This window comes from Natator depressus, chromosome 1, assembly GCF_965152275.1.
Source record: "Natator depressus isolate rNatDep1 chromosome 1, rNatDep2.hap1, whole genome shotgun sequence".
NCBI lineage: Eukaryota > Metazoa > Chordata > Testudines > Cheloniidae > Natator > Natator depressus.
The window spans coordinates 95043141-95069824 of NC_134234.1; the positions used below are offsets into that span (position 1 = coordinate 95043141).

Consider the following 26684-nt stretch of genomic DNA (forward strand, 5'->3'; position numbering starts at 1 on the left):
ACACTGGTGGGACAATTAGTTCAATTCTTATTTAGACCTCAATCCTCCAGAGTTCCACATGGGCAGATCCCATTGACATCAATGGAATCAGCCCATACAGAGTTCAGTGCAGAACAGATGCCTTGGATCAACACCACATCATGCAGCAGCTGGTTCCTCAAATGTCTCCCATCCACTTACAACACATGTCCAACTCTGCTTAGTTTAAAAGATCAGTCTGTCTCAGGTGGCACGGCTACAAGCCATAAAGATGTACGAGTTTTGTGTTTTTAATCACGGATGATGCCAAGAAAATGCTAGTTTAGACACTACCTTAAATTCACATTGAAGTCAAAATCTCCTTTTCATAAGAAATATTCTTGATGTATTTAGTGTACAAGTAATGAAAAAGGTCACATTAACTGAATGCATCCGATGAAGTGAGCTGTAGCTCATGAAAGCTTATGCTCAAATAAATTTGTTAGTCTCTAAGGTGCCACAAGTACTCCTTTTCTATTAACATACTAGAAGGCAATAAGCAAAAACCCGAACCCTACAAAACAAATGTATCTTCCCACCATACTGCAAAGGCTTACTAGGCCAACTCATCAGTATTCACTTCTCTCTAGTCAAAAATTATCTGAATCCTCTTTACCAGTCAAACAGTATTTTGAATGGACTCCCCCAGACAGTTATATCAAGCCCAGGGCAATCAGCAGCCAGCCACCTACCTCATGAGGCCAAAGCAGAAACACTGAGACCTTCACCTCATGGTGATCAGCACATCAGTGGTCAACTAATCCTTCACTATCTATGAGCTTTTCATCAAAAAGTCACCTGCTCTTTTATGCATCACAAACATTTGGCTGACACTGCAGGCCCAGTGTCGGTTCACCTCACCCCTTGAGGCTACTCTAACAACACAGGCCTAAGGAGAACAAATCCACAAGCATTGTAGCCATTCTATTCCCTTGTGGGCTCAGGTGCAAGAAGAGTTCACTCAAAATAGAATCAGAGCTAGTCCACTTAACCTACAACTGGCATTTTATTAATCTATAGACCTTCAGATGTCCAAATTTTAGGCTATGCCTACACTGCACTTTCGTCGGTAAAACTTTTGTTGGTCGGGGGTGTGAAAAAACACATCCGACGGACAAAAGTTTTACAGACGAAAACTGCTGATGTGGAGCGCTCTCCCGCGGACAAAGAGTGGCTACACTGTGTACCTTACAGTGGCACTGCTGTTGTGGCACAGCTGTGCTCCTGTAAAGTGTGCAGTGTAAACATAGCCTTAGTAAAGGAACTGACTGAGGTTCTGTCTGATATGGTGATGAAATTCACACCACTTATCTTGGGGAAACTTTAAAATCCACACGATCACTGGCACAAAACCTCCTACCCAATCTCTCTACTTTCTTGAAGGCAATCTCCAGACCCACACACAGCTATACCCCAGACTGGATGAGTTCTTTAGAGCAACATACCCCTGCGATCCCAGTGGGGTCTGCCGCAATTTAGAAGCAATTGGTACTGAAAAAGACTCTCTTATCACTAATTTGCTACGATCCGTAACCTTACAAATTGGTAGATCTGAGATGAGAACCTCTTAGTTAAATGGATATAGATCCAAAGTAGGCCATATAAAATTCTTTAGTGCAAGAACATAACAGCAGCCATACTGGGTCAGACCAAAGGTCCATCTAGCCCAGTATCCTGTCTTCCGACATTGACCAATGCCAGGTGCCCCAAGAACAGAACAGGTAATCATCAAGTGATCCATCCCGTCGCTCATTCCTAGCTTCTGGCAAACAGGGACACCATCCGTGACTATCCTGGCTAATAGCCATTGATGAACCTATCCTTCATGAACTTATCTAGTTCTTTTTTTAACCCTGTTATAGTTTTGGCCTTCACAACATCCTCTGGCAAAGAGTTCCACAGACTGACTGAGCGTTGTGTGGAAAAACTACTTCCTTTTGTTTTAAACCTGCTGCCTATTAATTTCATTTGGTGACCCCTTCGTTCTTGTGTTATGAGTAGGAGTAAATAACACTTCCTTATTTACTTTCTCTGTACCACTCATGATTGTATAGACCTCAATCATATCCCCCCTTAGTCGTCTCTTTTCCAAACTGAAAAGTCCCAGTCTTATTAATCTCGCCTCATATGGATGCCATTCAATACCCTAATCATTTTTGTTGTCCTTTTCTGTACCTTTTCCAATCCCAGTAAATCTTTTTTGAAATGGGGCAACCACATCTGCACGCAGTATTCAAGATGTGGGCGTACATGGATTTATATAGCAGCAATATGATATTTTCTTATTATCTATCTCTTTCTTAATGATTCCCAACATTCTGCTTGCTTTTTTGATTGCCTCTGCACATTGTGATGTTTTCAGAGAACTATCCATAATGACTCCAAGATCTCTTTCTTGAGTGGTAACAGCTAATTCATACCCCATCATTTTATATGTGTAGTTGGGATTATGTTTTCCAATGTGCATTACTTTGTGTTTATCAACAATGAATTTCATCTGCCATTTTGTTGTCCAGTCACCCAGTTTTGTGAGATCCTTTTGTAGCTCTTTGCAGTCTGCCTGGGACTTAAACTATCTTGTTAAGTTTTGTATCATCTGCAAATTTTTACCACTTTTATCAAAATTTTGTATCATCTGCAAATCACCTCACTATTTACCCCTTTTTCCAGATCATTTATGAGAGGACCTTCCCTCTTATCCCATGACAGCTTACTTTGCTTAGGAGCCTTTGGTGAGGGACCTTGTTAAAGGCTTTTTGAAAATCTAAGTACACTATATCCACTGGATCCCCCTTGTCCACATGCTTGTCGATCCCCTCAAAGAGTTCTAGTAGATTGGTGAGGCATGATTTCCCTTTACTAAACCATGTTGACCCTCCCCCAACAAATTATGTTTATCTATGTGTCTTAATTTTGGGATTAATCTATGAGAAATAGTATTCCTTTTCTCTTTCTTTTAATCAAAGTGGGCTTAAGTTGTACAATTCTCCCTGCTGATTAAAAAAAGAAGTTGTGAATGGGTAGTAATCAGTAAGGTTTCCCCGCAATACTGAGAAGTAGTTATCGCCATTACTTTTTGCACTGATGAAGGAATCACTGCCACAAACTGTCAAACAAGGCTATGTCTTTCCTTATTTACAAAATGCCCAAAAGTGTGTTCGGTATTTTAGGGCTTTTCTACATGGCAAGTTATTGTGCTGCAACCCAGGGTGTGAATCTACAGTGCACTAGATTGCTGCACAGTAACATCCTCTGTTGTCACTGCTACAGCTCAGTGAATGTCCAGGGGTGCAGCTTGACATACTACTACTTGAAAGTGTAGTTCGCCAAACCAGGCAGATTTACACCCGGGCTTGCCACACAGTAACTTACCATGTACACAAGCCCTTAAATATATAGCAAAACAAGTTCCTGCCACATAAAGCTTACATTCTAAGTAGACAACACACAAAGAATGGCAGAAAGAATAAAATGTTCTTTAAATAAAGACAGGCTCAAAAGCTCCCTGGGCAGAATTTGTGACAGGACGTTCTTTCCATACCACTTAAAATTTATTTCTTCAAATGCATTTTTGTTTGTTATTTTTTTTTTACTGTCTACTCATTGTTCTAGGCATTTTGCATTAACTGTAATGCACAAATGATAAAAGATGATGAATAAGAGACTGTTACTAAACTATGTTTTAGTAACCATCAGTACTTGTTTATAAGTTTCATCATCTTCAGGAACAGCACAGACAGTATACGATAGTTCATTCACAGAAGTCATGGGAAGTTATTAAAATCTTATTTTGTTCTGTTTGAAATCTTTAAAAATATGCATAAAACATATTGCAGAGGTACAAAAAATACAGCTGTGTTTTCAAGCTCACCTCATCAATGCTACCTCCATATACTTCATCTGTGCTGACATAAATGAACTTCTCCACACTGGCTTCATATGCAGCAGTGACCAGAACATGAGTGCCATAAACATTCACATAGGTGAATTCCAGGGAACGCCAAAATGAAAGATCTACAAGGAATGAGTTTATTTTAAAATTTAATCTCACTAGGGTAGAGAATGAAAAAAAGTTTAATTCAGGCACTGAAGACTTTAAAAAGATGACTTGGCATAAAGAGATTAACAGTGAACCATATCATGAGGCACTGTAGAGATGAAAGTTTTTGGTGGTGTTTTAACTTGAGTTACTTGATTATAATCATGTTAATTGGCAAAGACAAATATAGACACTCCCAATATCTGCTCCAAGACAAACATTTGTACCTGGTAACAAACCATGACCAATTCCAGGGTGAACTACAACCAGGAATAAAACGTTTGCCGAATACTTATATTTGCCTTTACAGTAGTGTTAGTTAACTACTGTATATACTCGTTCATAAGCCAAATTTTTTTTAGTAAAAAAAGGGAAGCATCAGAGAAGGGGGTCAATTTATGAACGGCTATAGAGAAGGGGAGAGGTGACACTTTTCACATCTGACCTGAGAGCAAAAAGGGCATCACCCAGTCCAAAGTCTCACAAATGACTTACAATCCAAATGTCTTGGTTTGTGAAAAGGAGTTCAGAATCCAGAAAGCCAGGTTTTCCTAATACAAGTACTACAGATGTTCAAGGTATTGTGCATGGGGGTGGGGTGGGGGAGAGGAGGGCACTGAAGTAACCTTTTAAGGCCCAGTCTCATGAACTGACAGTGCAAGAAACAAATTTGAAGGAAATTTTCTGTCTAATGGTACAAAGGTCCCATTCTAGTCAGGATGGTCCTGTGATGCTAAACTTTAAACCTATCCCTGGACCAAAAATGAACCATGCCCGGCACCTAATACCAGTATAATTTCTCGGGGGAGAGGGAGAATGGTGTGGGGGAATGGTAAGAGGGGAAAAAAAAAAAAAAAGTAAAGGAATATTTTCTCTAGCTGGTAGCTTTTAAGAAAACAGGAGCTGACTGAAACTGCTCACAGTCTGGAATGTTGGTAGCAGTACCACTGGAGATGAATTACGGTGCGGAGAGCAGATAATGGTGGTCAAAAGGCATGTGAATAGTGGACTTTACCATATTGATACCTTCTCTTGACAGTTCCATTGAATAATGTTAGTTCGTATTTAGGCACTTAAGTGTAGGGTTTTTTTAAAATCCTTTGGCGTCCTGCACTTTCCTGGATGTTTACATGACTCATTGATTATAAACCTCTGAAAATACGTTTGTAATGGAAATGCTGATAGAAAGGGCCGGATTATGACATTTTGATAAGCTATGTCAAGTGTAAGATGCCCCATACCATAAAAAAAAAAAAGTTATTTTCACAGAAAGGACACTGAATATATAAACACGAAAGCTTTATATATGCATATATACAAAAACAGAATAATAATCTAACTAAAACATATGTCTTGCAATATGCCTGTTTGCATTATAAAATAGCTTCAAATTAACATTTTCATCTATGATTTCTTAATTCGTAGATACGAAAACTTTATATCTACAACACAAAATCAGCTATACAGACCAGTTTACTTAAAGGAAGCTGTACAGCCTGCCGTATGTCTGTTTGCACATCACATTAATTTTAACACTGAAATTTAAAACATTTTCCTTTGTGATTTTTGGAGAGCAAAGTCACTGATGGTGTCCTCAAATTATAAGCTATGGAGTTTGTCACTTTCGATGCACAGAATGCTTGGGTGGATAGATGTCTGCCTAGAAAATGCTGCAAGAAAAGCTCTCTGTGTTCACTTCTCTAGCCTCGGTCTCCTCCAGGACAATTAATTAATCTCGAGTAAACACCTCGGACACACAGTGATAACAAGCTATATGCGTGAAAGAAAAAGAATTTACCAGAAAAGAGAGACTGGTAATCTCTAGACAGGCACTGAGAAAGTGAGAAAAGCTAGCCTAAATTCAAGCAAATATAATGAATATCATAGCCTATTAAAGCCTATAAATCATATATGCACATAGTTTGAAATAACTTGCTCAGCAAGTACTCAGAATATTTTGATATATAAGTATATCTTCCTTCACTTCTCTCAAAACCCTCTATCTATCCTTTTGTCAGCACTCTGATATTTACTGTGAGGGTTCTTGAAACTGACGGAGGGAAGCCAACACAAATTTATCCTCAAGAGCCACTCAACCCAAGTCCATAAGAGATCACCTGCAAATTCAATCACGTGAAGCATGAATAGTGCATAAAGCAGAAAGCGGTGTGCCCTAAAATACACAACAGTATGTATGAAAAGATCAAAAGAAGAAAAAACACACTAACTCTTAAGAAAAAAGAGGAATGAAGGCACTATATGACTGAGCGTGCTGGACCGTAAACAAAAGATGGAGGCCTTCCAGCTATTACCAGCCAAGGGGGACAGTATACGAGAAGCAGCTGGCCAACAAAATGCTGCCTTAGGAGATTGACAGCAGACTTACTCATAGAAATACTAATTTTATAAGTGCAATTATTGTTTTTCTTCCCCTCAGCCTGGCCTCCCACCTGTCAATAACAAACAATTAGTGAAGGGTAACAGAGGTCAAGGGTATTTGTATAGCCAGATGTGTATATTTGTCATATTTGAACGAAAGTGTCTATATTTAGAGAGAATTTCCTTTTTCCCCCCCATCTCCTTTATTTATCAGCCAATTTTGATAACATTTGAAATGGAGTCAGTTTTTTCTTTTTTAGAGGCCCCTCATATTGTGAGGCCCTAAGCTGTATCTTAGTTATCTTATGCCTTAATCTGGCCTTGCTGACAGACCCTGAGCCTTAACGGTGCTACTTGGTGTTGCTATAATAAATAGACAATTATCGTCCTTTAGTTTAATATGAAGTGACAGGAATGAAAACAGCATCAATATGAATAGGTTACTTATTTCAAACAAAACACCTAGAAGATTTATTACAATAACCACATGCAACAAGGCTCACCTACGTGGGTTTGTGCTGCAAAATGTAGTACTATATCAATTTTCTCAGTTTCAAAAAGTAGTTTTATAAAACGGGGTTCACAGATGTCACCCTAAAGAGAAAAACAATTAGATGAAAAACAAAGATAGCAATCCAAGTCAGCTTTTAATAATGGAGTCACGACTCTTAACTCTACCAAGTTTTATCTATAGTGTGAAAACAGCATGTAGTCTGTTTTGTTCATTTTATCCATGACTTGATGCAGGACTGCATTCCTGCTGATTACTCGTAATACTACCACGTCAGTCCCTATTTACTGAATAGCTTATTTTTAAAAAAACATAGTACACAAGAATCAAAAAGAGCTAAGCACTTACATACAAGTGGGACTACCTCAATGAGTAAATGCTCACCAGCATGAGTAAGGGCTTTACAAATTTGGCTCAGAGTTATGAAGAATGTACCCTTTGGCATTGCCGTCTATCACTGTAAAATATACTAGAAGTCTTCTCCCCCTCCAGACTCTCTGCCTGCACTGAATTAACGCTCTTAAATTATAGTTGGAAATTTTTAACTCAAAAACTTCCTTTTTCATGAGATAGAAATATGTATTTTTTCTGAAGAGGGTGAAGGGAATGGGGAGCCGTGAGATGAACAATTCCATTTCAGCTAGTACGGTTTCTCTTCCCTCACACCAAATTCTCATTTTGGATGCAAACATATTCTACTGGCAGTTGCACCAACATACTCCTAACCAACTCTTCAAATAGCAAGGCAAATAATCAGTAGTCAGTCGCCTAATTAGGTCAGCAAGGTATACAAATTGGGCAGTGTGTAATACCCTATAACACAACTGTTAATCTGTAAACATAAAATCATAGGGGAAGTACTCTGTTGATACTTACAATAAGCTATTACATAAAATAAATTACCAAATCATGTCCAAGTGTCATTCAGTTGTTCCCTCAACACATTTTATAGTTAAAGAAATAAAATACTGTGTAACCCTCATACTTGCAGTCAAACTAGCCATACTCTTAAAATAGCAGAAATGTTACTTTAAATATAAAATGACCAGTTAATTTAACCTATACTCATTAATTGAATAAAGTTCATATTAAAAAGCCACGATCTCATGAGGGGAGGGGGGAATTCAAACCAACAGCCTCCTTGTCAGAACCTGTTGGTGATGATAAAAGAAGGATATTCTTAAATTTTAGAACTAGCCACAGTCAATGTTAAAATAGTTTTTAAATTACACAGAATAAATATTAAGTGAATTAGCAATGGCAAGAGACACTACGTTTATTAGAGAAAACTGCAAAAGTTACATCTTTGAAATTATCTAATTAGTTTACTTCAGCACTTGCACATTAACTTCGGAGTGTATTTTCATGAATTGGAATGTGAACTATCACAAAAACAGCAAGTGAAAAAACTCTCCCCTAAAACAATCTTCGTGAAGCCAGAATTCATAGGCTAAGCCACAGGGTCAAAAGTTCTGTTATTTGAAAGAATAAGTCAGTTAACAGAAAATTAAAACAGCCCATAGGAAAAAAAGTAAAAAGTCTTCAAAGAGCAAGCAAAAGCACTGCTAAAAACAAAGAAAAGAATCACATATCTAATTTTTTAAAAAAGTAATTCAAAAACTATGCTTTCCTGTAGTTTATGCATTAATAGAGAACAAACTATAGCTACCTCTAAAAATGAGGAAATAGAAATGTACTTCATGCTTTTCAAGCAAGGTTCTCCAATATATTCAGAATCATATTTGATTTTTAAATCTCAGGATTAATCTATGTACATTACCCATTAAATATGAAGCTAAATTTATCACCACTAGAAATTTTATAAACATCTCCAATACTAATATTCAAGCTACTTACAAGTTTTAGCTATACTATACATAAACCATAAAGATGTTATGAATAATTAGTGAATGAACAGCGACACCTACTGGCTTTAAAAAAAACGAAGATGAACTGAACTGAAGATCATTCTAGGATCCAGTTCATAGTTTTCAGAACTGGCTGGCAATAGTTCCAATAATGTAACTATTCTGTATAACTACACAGGCAAAGGTGTTAGTTTACCTTTGATCAAAATGCTACACACCAAAACACACACTAGGGCAACATTAGGTTGACATTTTCCCATTTCTCCACCTCAAAGCTAACACACACTAGTAAATGTTCTTTAAACAGCATCAGCATTACTTAGCCTTTGCTACTGAAGGTTCACAGATTTTGACAACTCTACTGTAGGTTGCTGAGTTCCCATTTTTACGGAAACCAGTGCGTTTGCAAAAAGTCGGTGAAGGATTTAAAATAATGTGTGTTCCTTATTCTACCTCCAGAGAAATACACCCTTGAGTCATCAAAATTCCAGTAATTTTCAGTGGGGAATGCTGAACAATGCTAATACTCTTAAAATTATACACATATATTAGAACCTGCTGGCTTTTGGTTTTGGCCCTTGCAACGAATAGCACATAATACTTGGTATAACTACATACTTTGTAGTATGGTCTCATAATCTTAAAATATATCACCAGCTCAATTATTTTTTACATTAACATTCTTCCCAGTTTCAGAAGCACGTTACAAACATCAGCTAACTAATCCGCACAACACCCTTGTGAGGTGTGTAATGAAGTATTATCCCCATTTTACAAAAGAGGAAGCTGAGGCATGTAAGATTTAAGTAACTTGCAGAACAATCCCCCTCATCTGTCAGGGAAAAGAAGCTCTTTACTACACCAGTATATTGTTTTTAAAAGAAGAGGGGACACCATCTAACCTAATTTTATCTGAAGAAACAGCAGGAGAAACCCTAATGGTAGGGCTTGTCTATATATAGGAAAGTTATTAGGTATAAATTGCCTTGTGTCCACACACACTGGGTTTTTTTAACCTTATCTGGCATCTTATCCCACTTTAATTAATCCTCTTTGGAAGATACACAACTATTTTGGAGTGAGTTATACTGGAATATGGTTTGTATGGACCCTTCCCTATTCCAGATTAACCATACCACTTCTGGAAGTCCTTCCACTGCCATCCCACAGTGCACTGTTTCACATTTAGGTCAGCCTGTCTACCTGTATGCTCGCTACTGCTCTGGGATCATCTTGATTGGATGTCACCATCCTGTTTAAATACTAGCATGTTCCCAGGTACACCCCTTTGTGATTCCACCTCATGGCAAGCTCATACACATGAAGTTACATACCTATTACATCAGCAGCCATGCCACATTCACATCCTCGACTTTGGCTCCCTGACCAGTTGGAACATTTTGCAGAGGCACCGTCTCTTGCTGTTCACAATGTTAACAAAGTAGCTCCTTTCTCCTATCCAAGCCCCCAGTAAGCCGTCATAAACCAGGTAAGCTGAGTCTCCCAGAATGACAGGGGAATCACACCAACATTCACGTTCATAGTGGTCTTGGGAGCAAGTGTCCCATTTTTCCTTGCATAAAACAATGCTGAGTTTCTGAAGTTCCTAGCATCACAGATTCCCACACTATCCCATATTAACCCTGGTTGCCCTTCCATAGTGATCAGCCAGGTCTTGCAGCATCCTGGTGAAATACACTTTTCTCCGAATGAACTCGGAGGTCTGGTTTTGGGGACAAAGACTGGACACCTGGGTCCCATCAATGACCCCAATACAATTCGAAACGCCACTGTGCAAATCCACCATCAATAACTTTCTATGGTGCTTCCAGGTTCTATGATCAGCCAGCAGCACCTGCTCAACAGCAGCATAGACCTCCATGACAACAGCCCAACCACCTGATCTACCAACACCAAACTAGTTATAGCAAAAAACAGCATACCAAAGAAACTCCCCCATTCAGAAAAGCCCCTAGTCACAGAAGCTCAGGATTCAGGTCTGTGTTCTCATCTTGAATTTCCGCTTCAATACTCATAACTAATGCACATACAAGGTCATTCTGCTGTCTACACTTGCACTCATTCCCTGGAATCTATATCATGCCATCCTATAACCAGGCATTGTATCAGTCTGACTAGGGCAGCGGTATGAAATTGGGTTTAAACTGGTAACCTTTATAAAAGCTGTAAATACCACTTCTTCAGCAATGCCACATGCCTCCTTAGCCGTCATGCCTCTCAACTCATAGCATTTCACGTGTTTACACTTATGTTACTAAACTGAATATCTGAACAGTGGGAAAGAGGAAGCCAGAGGATAAACAGGCATTTAAGGCTTCTAAACGGGCAGGCTATGTTTAAACACACATTTGTGAAATCTTCCAAGCACAGTTGAGACTTTGAGTCATGGAACAGATAACATTACCAGCAGCTCAACAAGCGCACAGGAATTGACATAATAGAATATACTAGCAGCCCATATAATACAGATCACTGCCAGAGCAGAATACTGAATTTGATACTCCAAAGTACAGTTATTCATAAAGTTAGCCCAAAAGTTAGGAGAGTAAAACAAAGATCACTCCATTATGATGCAGAGGCTTGATTAAATTCTAACCTTTAGTCTATAGTTATGTCTTTCAGTTTTTGAGGGGTTACGCCATGCGTTGGTGGCATATACTTTTAGATTACAGCAACTGTATCAGAAGTATGCAGTAATATGCCATGTTCACACCCATATACACATGGCGAAAAGTGGAAGTTATATAGTGTAACCAAAAGCAGAAGCCATAGTTCCATGAGAAGAAAATGACGGAGATTCCCAAATCAGGTCTCAGTTCTGCAGAAGCCCAGATATAAAAGCCTGTCCAACCTCAGATTTTACAACCATAACTTGCTAGTTTGCTACTAAAAAGTCTGCCATACCTGGATAAACTTGTAGTTTTGCTTCTCAGAAATGGTTTCAAGATTCTTCAAGCTTGCACAATAGTCCAGCTTAAGAAAAAAACCAAAACAGAATATTACTATGAAGAGGAGTTTTCTTTAAAGATTCTATATTAGATTCTGCTTATTTACTAACTGAGCAAGTCTCTAATTAACAGTCTTGAGGAGAAGGTGCTAAACTATTGTTTAAAATAAATCTGCAGAGAGGTCAACTTCTCTGTTTAAAAGGTGTATTGTGTGTCATTATGTGGTGATTTACAATCTAGCAATAATCAATTAAATAAAATCTGAGAATCCTAGTCCCCCAGAATTGATCCATCTGCCCACACTTACTTTGTTGACAACATAACTCTCGGATATCATTTGGTAGCCAAAACAGATGATTATAAGATGGGGAAATAAAAATGAGAAACAGTTAAGTCTTCCAAAACAGAGCCATTTTCATATGAATGCTCTGTAATAGAGAGTGTGTGGAAGGAATTTATGGAAGTTGTCAGCTGTGCTTTCTCTAAATGAGATTTTTCCCTCACAATCTTTCAGACATAATCTGCTTTCAAAAAGTTGCTGAAAACTAGATTAATTCACTGAAGATTTCAAAAGACCTTGTCATTATTCCATGGATACATCATTAACAAGTCAAGTTGTGTACTCAACTCTCTGCACAATTCTTTGTGGTATAAAAACAGGTTTATAATGTAACTGCATAATATCATAACTCCAAGGCCAATTATTGTATTTTTAGGCAAAGGAGCACAGAAAGTATTGTGACCAGCCAAAACACTCAACTCTTTGTGCTTTATATAAGAACCACTTGGGTGCACTGGGACACAAAAAGGTTTAAATATTTTAAAAATGCTATTTTGTCTAGTATTTATTAATGAACTGCCCTTAAATCTTCTGGAGGGACTGCTCGATCCCCATACTCTCAGGGCACAAACCAGTGGCATTACTTAGTTACATTGGGATTTTCACATAAAGCAGGACTAAAACACTTCTGTTTTATGCTTCAATTGAAAACAGTCTAAAAGTTTAGATACAATCTCTCATGGGTCCTTTAATTTTCAATAATTTGGGGGTAAAATATTAAATTTTGGCAGAGGAAACATTTGAAAGTGATCCTCTTTTTAAAAATTCCCAGACTCTTTTTTTCACCCTGTAGAGATAACATTATAGATTCTGATTCTAAGAATACATATATGATTAAGCATTTGCTACAGTGGGATTACTCACATGAGTAAAGTTAAGCTTCTGTACCAGTATTTTCAGGATTGGGCCAGACTTTGCTAGGACACATGCTGTTGTGGTTGGTTATATTATGAAGTGCAAAAGAGTTTGTTGTAAAGGTGAAGAGTCTTTGAAACTTTTGCTCTGAGGATTACCTTACCTGGAGATTTTCAGTGATTGTGTTTTATGAGATCTGCAGTTGAGCAATCGCTACTCTAATCCAATGACTCTCAGCCTTTCCAGAATACTGTACCCCTTTCTTGAGTCTGATTTGTCTTGCATACCTCCAATTACACCTCACTTAAAAAAACACTTGCTTACAAAATAAAACATAAAAATACAAGCACACTATTACTGAAAAATTGATTACTTTCCCATTTTTACCATATAATTATAAAATAAATGAATTTCCACATAAATATTGTACTTACATTTTAGTGTATACTATATCGAGTAATTAAACAAGTCTCTAAGAAATTTTAGTTTGTACTGACTTCGCTAGTGCTTTTTATGTAGCCTGTTGTAAAACTAGGCAAACATCTAGATGAGTTGATGTACCCCTGGAAGGCCTCTGCATACCCCTGATTGAGAACCACTGTCTAACCAAATAAGTTGTCTGGAGTAGGAGTTTCAAACCCACTGTAGAAAGCATGACATGGCTGAGAAGCGGATTTGAAACTCATGGCTACTCCAAATAAAAACACTTTGTTTGTTAGAGTTAATGTATGTGAAACAAAGAACATGTTAGCAGAATTGAGGTGGGCTTTGGATCAGGCCCTAAATTAGCACATAAAACGTGCCAACTCTGAATTTTAAGAAATTCAAGGTCTAATGTAAAACTTTCCATATCAAGCAAACTTTCAACATATTGTATATTAACTGATGCATATTATTTCACATTTCTTTAGAGAGAAAAAAAAAGAACACAAAAACGTACCTTATCTAGATTTATAATCAGATAGTTTGGATAGTTTTCTACAAGAGACACAACCACATGTGATGCACTGCAGGTTTAAAAAAAGAATAATTCTGTTTTAAATTACGATTATAGAGAGAACTTTAGGATATCAGATGCCTACAGACAAAACCCTAATTGACACAAAAATACACTGATTTTTTTTTAATTTGCTAATTTTTCTTTTTTTAATCTGTTTAATAAGCATGTAATGTTAGTGAATTAAAAGCTAGAGAAATAATTTTATTCTATAATTAAAGTTCCGATTTTCTAGCCACTTCCCCTTTCCCCCCCCCAAAAATCAATAAAATCATCTCATTTGTTCAATTTCAGAGTTTTCTAACAAACTGTATAAACCACATATCAGCATATCTTTGACCTCAATTGTGCATATACTTATACATGGCTTTAAAATTTACAGGTGTGTGGTTCCACTGCACAGATAAAAAAATGACTGTTTGCAAGACTGGCATCTGTGTAACCTTAAACCAGCTCAAACATTTTTTTTTTTTTTAAGAGCTGATCCATCCTGGGCCACACCAATAGTCCCAATGATCTGTGCTTCAATACTGAGCTGTGAACCCCCACATTTGTTTTCACTTACCATGGTTCTGTTCATACATTACATTTGTTTCTACACCTAAGCATATTTCAGAATTTGTTTTTGTGCATTTCTCTCTGCACCTTAATTGACCAATTAAGGTAGAGAGAGAAATGCATCACACATGGAGCTCCATTCACCTGGTTAGCAAATCTAGGAGCTTCAGACACTTCTGGGAAGAGGGCAGAATGGAGGTGGGGGGCACAAAGAGCCCCAACATGGAGAGAAGGGGGAAATGGCAACTTGCATACCATTTCTCCCCCCAAGCTCCCTGTGGACCATCCTCACAGCCCATCTATTTCAGGGATTCTTGTCAACTCTGCCCACCCACCCCCATCAAGGGGCTCTGTATGCCACTCCCATATCCCCCTCCACCATACTATTGTCCTTCATTCTCCCTCCAAGCCAGGGGCCGTGTGTCCCTCCTTCCCCTCTGTGCTCATACTACAGTACTCCATTCTCTACCCAATCCCCTATGCCGGGGGTCCATGTGCCTCCCATGCAAGGGTCCCTCACTCTTTTTGCCATGCCCTTTCTTCTCCATGGCTCCCCAACATTCTTATTTCTTTTATTTCTGTCTTGAAAATAAGTAATTGAGGTTGTCAACACTTTTAAAATATTAGGAGGATGAACAGAGCTGAGATGGGGCATATTATGCTGGAAGGTGTTCACGGCTTTGATTAACCAGTTCTATGATCTACAGATCATATCTCTGAGGTTCTATTGTACCTAAAACTTCAGGAATGGAGGTTCTTAATAACTCTGAACAAACATCATGGTGGTTCTTTCAAAAGTTTACAACTGAACATTGACTTAATACAACTTTGAAACTTTACTATGCAAAAGAAAAAAGCTGCTTTTAACCATCTTAATTTAAATGAAACAAGCACAGAAAGTTTCCTTACCTTGTCCAATTTTTTTTAAACTTTCCTTTTTTAAAATAATTTACGTTTAACACAGTACTATACTGCATTTGCATTTTTTTTAATTTTTTTTTTTTTTTTTTGGTCTCTGCTGCTGCCTGATTGTGTAGTTCTGATTCCAAATGAGGTGTGTACGGGGCCGGTCAGTTCGTAACTCTGAACTGTAGCCACTGTACTGAAATTGCTAATTTTGCTATCCAGACACAAGGAGTGCTTACGTGTCCTCCATTTCTCCCTTCCAGTTTTCTGATTTTCACCAAAAAGCAAAGGATTCTGCCCACTGATACTTGAAACATTCCTTGAAATTTTGGAATTGATTGAATACAGCATTTAAAAGTATCACCTATGTGGCAGGCTGGAACTTACTAGCTTCTAAGAGCCCTGTGTACGAGGATTCAAAACCCAGGGTCCCTGACACTCAGTTCTTACTCATGTGTGCAAGGGAACGATGAGGAATAAACTCCATCGCCTCTCTTTTATGAGGCAAGATTAAAAAGACTGGGACTTTTCAGTTTGGAAGACACAACTAAGGAGGGGATACAACAGAGATCTATAAAATCATGAATGGTGCCAAGAAAGTGAATAAGGAAGCGTTATTTGCTCCTTCACATACACAACACATTTAAAACAAAATTAACTTCTTCACTTAATGCACAGCCTGTGGAACTCGTTGCCAGGTGTGGTTGTGATGGCCAAAACTATAACTGGGTTCAAAACAGAATTAGATAAGTTCATGGAGGATAGGTTCATCAATGGCTATTAGTCAAGATGGTCAGGGATGCAACCCATGCGCTAGATGTCCCTAAGCTTCTGAATGCTAGAAGCTGGGAGTGGATGACAGGCAATGGATCACTTGGTAACTGCCCTGTTCTGTTAATTCCCTCTGAAATACCTAGTATCAGGCACTATCAGAAGACAGTATACTGGGCTAGATGGACCATTGATTTGACCCAGTATGCCTATTCCTATACACAAACAGAAATGTCATGGAATATACCTCGCTTTGCTTGGCTAATCAACCTAGCTTAGCAGATAGAATCATAGAATATCAGGGTTGGAAGGGATCTCAGGAGGTCATCTAGTCCAACCCCCTGCTCAAACCAGGGCCTAATCCCCAACTACATCATGCCAGCCAGGGCTTTGTCAGGCCTGACTTTAAAAACCTCCAAGAAAGGAGATTCCACCACCTCCCCAGGAACCCATTCCAGTGCTTCACCACCCTCCTAGTGAAAAACTTTTTCCTAATATCCAACCTAAACTTCCCCCACTGCAACTTGAGACCATTACTCCTTGTTCTGTCATCTGTTACCACTGAGAACAGTCTAGATACATCCTCTTTGGAACCCCCTTTCAGGTAGTTGAAAGCAGCTATCAAATCCCCCCTCATTCTTCTCTTCTGCAGACTAAACAATCCCAGTTCCCTCAGCCTCTCCGCATAAGGCATGTGCTCCAGCCCCCAATCATTTTTGTTGCCCTCCGCTGGACTCTCTCCAATTTTTCCACATCCTTCTTGTGGTGTGGGGCCCAAAACTGGACACAGTACTCCAGAGGATCCTCACCAATGCCGAATAGAGGGGAATGATCACATCCCTCGATCTGCTGGCAATGCCCCTACTTATACAGCCCAAAACGTTGTTAGCCTTCTTGGCAACAAGGGCACACTGTTGACTCATATCCAGCTTCTCATCCACCGTAACCCCTAGGTCCTTTTCTGTCGGACTAGTGCCTACCCACTCAATCCCTAGTCTGTAGCAGTGCATGGGATTCTTCCATCCTAAGTGAAGGACTCTGCACTTGTCCTTGTTGAACCTCATCAGATTTCTTTTGGCCCAATCCTCCAATTTGTCTAGGTCTCTCTGTATCCTATCCCTTACCCTCCAGCGTACCTACCACTCCTCCCAGTTTAGTGTCATCTGCAAACTTGCTGAGGGTGCAATCCTCCAGATCATTAAGATATTGAACAAAACCAGCCCCAGGACTGACCCTTCGGGCACTCCACTTGATACCGGCTGCCAACTAGACATGGAGCCATTGATCACTAACCATTGAGCCCAATGATCTAGCCAGCTTTCTATCCACCTTATAGTCCATTCATCCAGCCCATACTACTTTAACTTGCTGGCAAGAATACTGTGGGAGACCATGTGACGATGTGACGCAGCAGGGAGGGGGGAGTGTTGACCTGGGAATGTGCCCTGGGGGTGGGAGACCTGAGAACCTGTCACCTGAGCCTGGAGGGGGAGGGGGAGGTAACACCTCTGCCCAGGAATGTGGACAGAGGCTGCAGAAGGGAACCTGCTGGGTGGGTTTAATTTCAGTTTGGGGCTGGGTGGAGGAACACAGGGAACCCCAGGGCTGGGGTCTAAGCTCCCTGCTCCCCCAGAAGGACTTGACTGAGGGGTCCTGGGTGTCCCCACAAGCTCTGTTTTGGACTGTGTTCCTGTTGTCCAATAAACCTTCGGTTTTACTGGCTGGCTGAGAGTCTCAGTGAATCCCAGGAAGAGGGGTGCAGGGCCTGGACTCCCCCACACTCCGTGACAGACCATATCAAAAGCTTTGCTAAAGTCAAGGAATAAGACGTCCACTGCTTTCTCCTCATCCACAGACCCAGTTATCCCATCATAGGTTAGTCAGGCATGACTTGCCCTTGGTGAATCCATGCTGACTGTTCCTGATCACTTTCTTCATTTCAAAGTACTTGAAAATTGATTCCTTGAGGACCTGCTCCATGATTTTTCCATGGACTGAGGTGAGGCTCACTGGCCTGTAGTTCCCCGGATCCTCCTTGTTCTCTTTTTTAAAGATGGGCACTATATTAGCCTTTTTCCAGTCATCTGGGACCTCGCCCGATCGCCATGAGTTTTCAAAGGTAATGGCCAATGGCTCTATCATCATATCCGCCAACTCTTTTAGCACTCTCGGATGCAGTGCACCCAGCCCCATGGACTTGTGCTCGTCCAGCTTTTCTAAATAGTCCCAAACCACTTCTTTCTCCACAGAGGGCTGGTCACCTCCTCCCCATACTGTGCTGCCCAGTGCAGTAGTCTGGGAGCTGACCCTGTTCTTGAAGACAGAGGCAAAAAAAGCACTGAGTACATTAGCTTTTTCCACATCCTCTGTCACTAGGTTGCCTCCCCCATTCAATAAGGGGCCCACGCTTTCCCTGACCCTCCTCTTGTTGCTAACATACCTGAAGAAACCCTTCTTGTTACTCTTAACATGTCTCACTAGCTGCAACTCCAAGTGTTGATTTGGCCTTCCTGATTTCACTCCTGTATGCCTGAGCAATATTTTTATTCTCCTCCCTGGTCATTTGTCCAATCTTCCACTTCTTGTAAGCTTCTTTTTTGTGTTTAAGATCAGCAAAGATTTCACTGTTAAGCCAAGCTGGTCGCCTGCCATATTTACTATTCTTTCTACACATCGGGATGGTTTGTTCCTGCAACCTCAATAAGGATTCTTTAAAAAACTGTGAGCTCTCCTGGACTCCTTTCCCCCTCATGTTATTCTCCCAGGGGCTCCTGCCCATCAGTTCCCTGAGGGAGTCAAAGTTTGCTTTTCTGAAGTCCAGGGCTAATGTTCTGCTGCTCTCCTTTCTACCTTGTGTCAGGATCCTGAACTCAACCATCTCATGATCACTGCCTTCCAGGTTCCCATCCACTTTTGCTTCCCCTCCTAGTTCTTCCCTGTTTGTGAGCAGCAGGTCGAGAAGTACAAAACACTAAGTATGCACATTCTTACATTGATTTAGCTGAAGTCAGTCCGGAAGACGTTTAAGCTCAATCAGTATAAATTAGCCTTTTGCCCTGCTTTAACTAATCAATTTTCAAACCAATTTAAGTTATCCTGATGCAATTTCTGTATTTAAGACAAGGCTATTATAATAAATAATAATAATAATAATAATAAACAAACAAATAAAAATTCCTAGAGATTTACTTTGTCTATACTAGGCTTTGCCAGTACAGCTCTACCGGCAAACCCTCCTAGTGGACACGCCACTTTCCCCAACAATATTTTTGCTAGTGTAACTGCATCTACATTAGGGCTTTTGGCACCATTGTTATGTAGTTTTGAGATGTGATTTCCCCCCTTCCCCAGTTGAAACTGACATAACTATGCCAGCAAAACTTTTAAGTGAAGACCACACCTCAGTCTTTCACAGACAACTAACTTGATGGATCATCCTCTCCGATCTCCATTATGTGATAACTTGCATGTGAGAAATATTTAATTTATAAGATAATTAATATAAACGGTTATCCCTCCAACTTGGTAAAGAAAGCAGAATGAGGTTTTTGCCATAAAGGGCCACTGAACTGAATAGATAACTACTTCTGTCTGAAATTGTTTGCTTACTGCTGCTAACTAAGGCTAAGATTATGTCATGCAGGATCACAGAAGTCACAGATTGCATGACTTCCAGACACCTCCGTAACATTTTCCATTTCACCCCCATGGCAGCAACCCCGAAACTCCAAGCCGCAGCACGGGGCAACCCCAGAGCTATGAGCCACCATGGGCAGTAGATGCCGGACAACCCTCCCCTCTCTTTCCCTCCCCAGCAGGGCTTAGGCAAGCATCCCCTTGTCAGCCCCATTGTGTCATAGTTATTTTTAGCAAAGTCAGGGACAGGTCACAGGCTTCTGTGAATTTCTGTTTATTGCTCGTGACCTGTCCCTGACTTTTACTAAACAGTGACAAAATCTTAACCTTACTGATCACATCCAGGAGCACTATAATGGGAAACTTCCGGTTTCTTTCTACCGACCAGTTACTTACTTCATTTGACATGCTCTCTCTCTATATCCCGTGTATAACCACCGCAGCCCATTTCTGAGCAGCTATCCGCCAGGGCAGAGCTGCCAGTTTCCAGGGTCAGGGCCATCACCAGCTCCCCAGCTTCAGGCGCAAGTCTTTCACAAAGCAACCAGCGAAAGGAGGGCAACGCTGAGCGTGGGAACGTGCGGGCCCGCGGAAGCTGGCGCGGGGACTCAGCGGCAGGCGCAGTCTCTGAAGCGGCTGTTCGCGTTGGGCTGGTGCGAGCTGCCCAAGCCTGCGGTCACCTGCCCCGCTGCCAACCCGCGACTCCAGCGCTCCGGGCAGGAGCAGGGCTAGGACCCCCCGGCGGTCCCGGAGGAGCAGGGGAGGCGCTCGCCCCGCCCCCGCCCGGCTCCGGACGGCCGCACAGACAGCGAGGGGGACCCCAGCCGCTGCAGGGGGATCCGGGTCGGCAGCCCGGTGCCACCGCGGCCCAGCCCCAGGAGGCGGAGCCAGGAGCCCGGACGGCAGCGGCGGGACAGCCTCGCCCCACCCCCAAGCGCCGCCGCCGCCACGGGCCCGTAGGCTGCGGGGAGAGGCAGCGCGCCCGCGCCCCCGCTACTCACATGAACCCGGCGCCGCCCGTCACCAGCAGCCGCTTGGCAAAGCCCGAAGGCCCCGCGGCAGCCCCAGGAACCCCAGCACCCGACATCATCCGCACTTTACGGCACCACCGCGGCTCGCCGTCACTTCCTGGCGTTCTGTCTCATGCCCCCCCCCGTTATCCGCCACTGCGCATGGGCGACGCGGCCCCTCTTTCCCCGCGCGTGCACAGTGAAACCCAATACTCCTGCCCTCTTCCGCCTCCGTCGGGAGCGCGGGGGTGGAGGGATGCGCCTCCAGCGGCCTGGTCCCATGCATTGGGCCGGAGCCGCCCCCCGCCAGCAGAGGGCGGACGGAAGCTCGCTCTGTGGTGTCCCGCAAAACGTGTCCACCCCCTCCGTGGCAGCCGTAAAATACGGTTTCACGACACTTGGCCGCCGTAGGGCCAAGCTAAGCAACGGACACGTCGCGGCCGGGCTCTCGCTGCAGGAGGGAGGGGGAAATAACAATGGGGGAGGCGAGGCAGGCCCTGGCTCCGCCCCGTGGCTCGTGCTCTCTTCCCATTGGTTCTCCCTCCGCCGGCTCCAGCTGTGCTCCGGGACTGTCACGTGATACAGAGGTGGCGGGGTGACCCGTGCGGCTGCCGGGGATGGGGCGGCTGCTGTGGCTGCTCTGCCTGGCCGTGGGCGGCAGCCGCTGGTGGCTGCGGGGCGCCCAGGGGAAGACGCTGCGGGGCCGCTTCTCCAGCGCGGGGGGCGGGGCGCAGCTGGCGGCGCGGTTCCAGTTCCACGGTAGGTGCCCGCCGCGGGTGGCCCCGACGTCGCTCCGGGCGCGGGTGGGAGCTGCGGGACCGATTTGCAGCGTGAAGCGCCGCCCCCGTCCCCACAGCTGGGCTGGGTGGCGAGACCTGCCTGGCGCCCCTGAGCCCGGGGCTGCCCGCGGCTGGAGCCGGGCGCACACGCCTGCCCGGAGCCTGCCGAGAGCCGGAGGGGCCCTGCCAGAGGTCTGGAAGAGCGACTAGGGCATGTCCGCTCGACAGCGGCTACAGCCCGAGCGTGAGCGCTCCCCGCAGCCCTGCAAGGGTTTTTTTCATCGCTGTAACTAACCCGCGCCGCTTTGAGAGGCAGCAGCTGCGGGATCAAAGGAAATATTCTTCCATGGACTAGACTGTGCTGACAGAGTGGGTTAAGTCGAGGTAACTATGTTGCATAGGGCTTGACATTTTTAATAGCCCTGAGCATTGTCCCTAAATCAACCTAAGTTTTAGGTATAGATCAGGCCTTGGAGGTAAACCATTCATGTCTACACTGTAATTAAACCCCCAGATCTGGCCTGTGCCCGCTGATGGGAGCTTGCGGGACTTGGGCTAAGGAACTGTTTAATTGCAGTATAGCTTAGGGATCAGCAACCTTCGGCCCGCCAGGGTAAGCCCCCTGGCGAGCTGGGTCGGTTTGTTTACCTGCCGCAGGTTTGGCTGATCCCAGCTCCCACTGGCCACGGTTCGCCACTCCAGGCCAATGGGGGCTGCTGGAAGCAGCAGCCACATCCCTCGGCCTGCACCGCTTCCCACAGCCCTCATCAGCCTGGAGCAGCGAAACACGGCCAATGGGAGCTGCAGTCGGCTGAACCTACGGACGCAGCAGGTAAACAAACCCGCCCGGTTCACCAGGGGACTTACCCTGGCGGGCCACGTGCCAAAGTTTGCCGATCCCTGGTGTAGATGTTTGAGCTTGGGCTGCAGCTGGACCTCTGGGATCCTTCCACCTCACAGGTTCCTAGAGGCAGAGTACAAATGTCTACACCACAATTAAACAGCCCCTTAGCCAGACTCCTGCAACCCTGAGTCAGATAACAAGGACTGGCCACGGGTTTTTGATGTCAATGTACACATACCTGAAAAGGCCTTTCAGCAATCCCAAGCCATCTAGTTCGCCTCTGCTAGTGTCCAAATATCATAAGTATATAGTAATGAAAGCACATTAAGAACTAGATACTGTTATCAGTCTGTCTCAATGACTTTGCACAAGAGGTCACTATCACTATCTCCATTTTACAGAAACAGTGGGGAAAGTGGGGCACGTGGAGGATTGCGACATGTCCAAGGTCACATAGCAAGCCAGTGGCAGAGCCAAGAGCTTCATGAGCTTTGGCTACAAAAGAGTTACCAAGTAATAATAATTTTTAAAGAAGTATCTTGAGGGTATTTTGCATTATGTTTGCTTAATTTTAACAATAACTCAGATTATGTGTTGAATCACTAAATAGTAACTAGAATGATACTTAATACTCTACATTCTTCAATCAGAAAGTTTCAAGGAGCCTGGTAGCTTTCTCCACTTACTATTAAAATATCAGGATGTTGCCCTTAAAATATCAGGATGTTTCCCAGAAAATGCCTCTTCTGCAAACACCTCTGTATAGAGGTATCAGTTAATAATAATAATGGTATAAAACAATTTTTGTCTTTTATTGGGACGCGTGTTTATGAAAGATCTATTTATGCAGACGCAGAATTATTAGCCTGTACCATAGACATGCATAGTGCTTTACAGATATCTAAGACATTGTCTCTGTCACCAAGTTCTTACCATCTAAGATCGCTATCCTCCAACTAGCTCTTTGTGGTGAACCCCTGCTCCTGTGTAGAGCCCCATTGAAGTCAATAGGAGTCCACTTGCTCAGAACCAGTTGCCGCATTAGTGCTTGAATTAGATACAAGTGTAAGAGATAATACACGAGAGGAAAAGAGGTGGATGTCTTTACAGTATAAAAGCCAAACAATACCGACATAAATTTGAAGACATTTATATTTTTGCTGTTTGTATTGTTTTGACTAAATCTGACTAGAATTCTCGATTCTAAGAATTTTTTCTTTTAAGAACGGGGGGGTATGTATTATATTTAATATAAAGACCACATGATGGTGTGGAATAAATGGATTTATTGGGAAGAATTTGAGGATATTTGACTTAATCACAAGTGATGAAATATTAACAGCAAGTTATCCTCAGACAAATAAAACTTTTTCACCATGCCATGTATTTGCTGTGTATATCTATACACACCCCATGTTACTGACTGACTTCTAGAAGTTCTTTTAAAAAAAAAAAATGGGTGCTGTTTTGTATTCGTCCACCTTATATTTAAATATCTTAGTTCTCATCGGTTCTACTCTACAGCAGATCATAAAATAATCATAAAAAGAAAAGGAGGACTTGTGGCACCTTAGAGACTAACAAATTTATTAGAGCATAAGCTTTCGTGAGCTACAGCTCACTTCATCGGATGCATACAGTGGAAAATATAGTGGAATCTCCCCTCTGATGAAGTGAGCTGTAGCTCACGAAAGCTTATGCTCTAATAAATTTGTTAGTCTCTAAGGCGCCACAAGTCCTCCTTTTCTTTTTACGGATACAGACAAACACAGCTGCTACTCTAAAACCTAAAATAATCATGATTTTAAAGATTAGTGTCTCAAGCCCTTCCAGTTTTAGAATCAAGTGCTATATTCCATAGGGAATATTGGAATTTATTCTTTCTAACCCATAGGATCACATAATATCGGATGTTTAACCACTCACTAGTACAAAACTGAACAGAACAATTCCTGGACCTTGGGCAGATGTAAATTGGGAGGAAAGGGGGACACAATTACCCCTGGAAGACTTTTTTTTTTAGTTGTTTAAAGTGTAACATAAACGTATGTTTATGTTACTAAGGCCAGAGTTAGGATTTCGTGCAAGTTGAGATCATGAGAATGGTGTTCAGTGGAGAGTAGTTGGCTGGGCTTGCAAAGGTTTTGTATTCAATTTGACAGCCTTTGTCTGTCTGTAATATAATAACTTTCAAACACCACATGCAATCAGTTCCAAAATTTCAGGGAATGTTCTTGGCATCAATGGCCATTAGTCCCTCCAGTTCCCCTGCCAGCTCTTTAGCACAACCACCAACTTAAACACCTCTGCAATTGTTAGTAGAACAAACAGGTTGATGGCACCCTTTAACGCCTTCCAGCATAACAGTATCCCATCTTGTCTCTGCCTATTCTCCCAGTAGAGTGTAACATGTTGACACCCTGGATAACTTATCACTCAGATAGAAAGGGGGAGGGGGAAGAGGCAGGGAGGCATGCACATAGCCCCTGGTATGGGAGGGGGAATGCGGGTTACAGAGAGCCTCTTCCTGTGAGGGGTATGGAGGGCATGGGGAAGTGGAAATCAGAGTGCACTCAGAGCTGCTGAGTGTGGGGTATGGGATAGGAGAATGGGAATCCATCTTGTATGGGAGGAGGTGAGATTGGAGGGCACACGGAGCCCCGGTCAGGAGGGAGATGTGGGGGAGTTGCAGGGTGCCACGGAAATAAAGGGGAATGGGAGGATGGCACACAGGGAGCATGTGGGAGGGGTGGAATACAGGGAAGCATTCCACTCCTGGTGTATGCATTAAGCTTGACCTACAGATGGTACAAAGCGTGCAACTCCCTGGTTTACCTCAATGACTGTATGACTAGTCAGTAGGTATGCTAAGGAGGTTGGCTGGAGCTAGAGGAAACCACTTCCTCCAGCTTGTCTGTAGGGGGCTGAAATTTAAAGGAGCTTGACAAATGTAAAATTACCAACAGCAGAACAAAGAAGCCAGGTGTTGTGGTGGGACAGACAACTTTGAGGGATTCTCAAAGCCAGTCAGGAACTTTGAGTAGGAGAGAAAGGAAGAGATGTGTGTATTTTCATAGTAGGGGGTGGTTAGCTGCAGGACCAACCAAGGTCAAATCAAGATGACGGAGAGGGAGGCTTGGTAATTGAGAAGGCAAGCTATGTCCTCCGGCCGAGGAACCCTGGACAGCACCAGAGGACTCTGATCCCAAGCCAAAGAATGATCTGAGGTGGTAAGAAAACCAAGGCAGGGAAATGCATGCAGGGTTTATTATTTTTATATAGATGTGCATATTTCTTGTGCGATTGAATAAAGAGCAATAGTGATTTAGACTCTTGTGCAAAGTCAGTCTCTGTGTTATGTGTTCTACGCATCGCATGCACTTGAAGAATTAACCTGTGGACCCCAGAACACCAGAAGTGCTGGAGTTCTGGGAGAGAAGCTACAACGGAGACTGAGGGGTCAGTATTGATCCTAAGGGCTGGTTAGTTGTACTGTGAGGTCTCAGCTCTCCAAAGAGGATGTGATATAGGAACTGCACCTCAAGAGTATGAGTAGGGATTCCAGACCAAGGGCAGTGACTGGACCATGTTTATGCTCTGGTGACCTAAAGCACACACAGCCCAATGAAGTGAGTCCCCTTATGGTAGTCTGGAGAGTGACCAAGAGTGGTCCATCTGGATCTGTGATATGCATTAAAAAGGTACTGTGATAGCTGTTTAGGTACTCTTCCAGTTTTATTTCTGTGATCCACGTAAGACGAGTAGTTGATTTTATTTTTTTAAATATCAAGGCGACCATGCTGTTCTGTATATCAGAATCAACAATGTAGCAGCAGCTGTTGGAAAAGAGGCCAGACTTCACCTTTTTCAAGCACAGGAATGGCTAAAGCTTCAGGACAGCACCCAGGATTATAGCTGTGGAGAGAAACTGTCCAAAGCTCAGCTGACAAGTGAGTTTATTCTTTTTTTTTTTTTTTTTTTCACCTTGAAGTCTGGGTTCTTTTAACTGTATGTATTTTGGATCAATTCATGGTCTAAATGAAATCAGTAAGACTTTTGTTATCAACTTAAGTGAAACAAGAACAGTCCCTTCAGTATTTTTATGTTTAATTACAAAGAGATGTAGTTGGTTTGCTTGTGTCATTTTTGGAGGATTTTTTATTTTACAAATGATGTCTTGTTAAACAGCTGGGATACTAATATT

The 26684-nt window shown here is 42.3% G+C and overlaps 2 protein-coding genes across 5 annotated transcripts in view; one reads left to right on the forward strand and one right to left on the reverse strand.

Annotated features, from left to right (window-relative positions):
- Positions 1 to 20982, reverse strand: part of TGDS (TDP-glucose 4,6-dehydratase) — a 33186-nt gene extending 12204 nt beyond the window's left edge. Inside the window, exons 1-5 of one of the 2 annotated variants that reach the window (XM_074962586.1) lie at positions 20849 to 20982; positions 13920 to 13986; positions 11741 to 11809; positions 6940 to 7030; positions 3890 to 4032 (exon numbers count right to left, since the gene is read on the reverse strand). In XM_074962586.1, coding sequence (XP_074818687.1) covers positions 3890 to 4032; positions 6940 to 7030; positions 11741 to 11809; positions 13920 to 13986; positions 20849 to 20937 — 459 coding nt within the window. In that variant the 5' untranslated portion in view covers positions 20938 to 20982. Of the gene's footprint in view, positions 1 to 3889; positions 4033 to 6939; positions 7031 to 11740; positions 11810 to 13919; positions 13987 to 20243; positions 20648 to 20848 lie in introns of those variants that run through there. The other variant, XM_074962596.1, reaches the window with a different exon arrangement.
- Positions 20983 to 21459: 477 nt separating this feature from the next.
- GPR180 (G protein-coupled receptor 180) overlaps positions 21460 to 26684 on the forward strand; it is a 51275-nt gene continuing 46050 nt past the window's right edge. For all 3 annotated transcript variants that reach the window (XR_012640798.1, XR_012640797.1, XM_074962613.1), the window contains exons 1-2: positions 21460 to 21616; positions 26272 to 26430. Coding sequence is in view for 1 of the 3 variants with exons in the window: in XM_074962613.1 (XP_074818714.1) it covers positions 21475 to 21616; positions 26272 to 26430 (301 nt within the window). In the remaining 2 variants the exon portion in view is untranslated. The remainder of the gene's footprint in view (positions 21617 to 26271; positions 26431 to 26684) is intronic.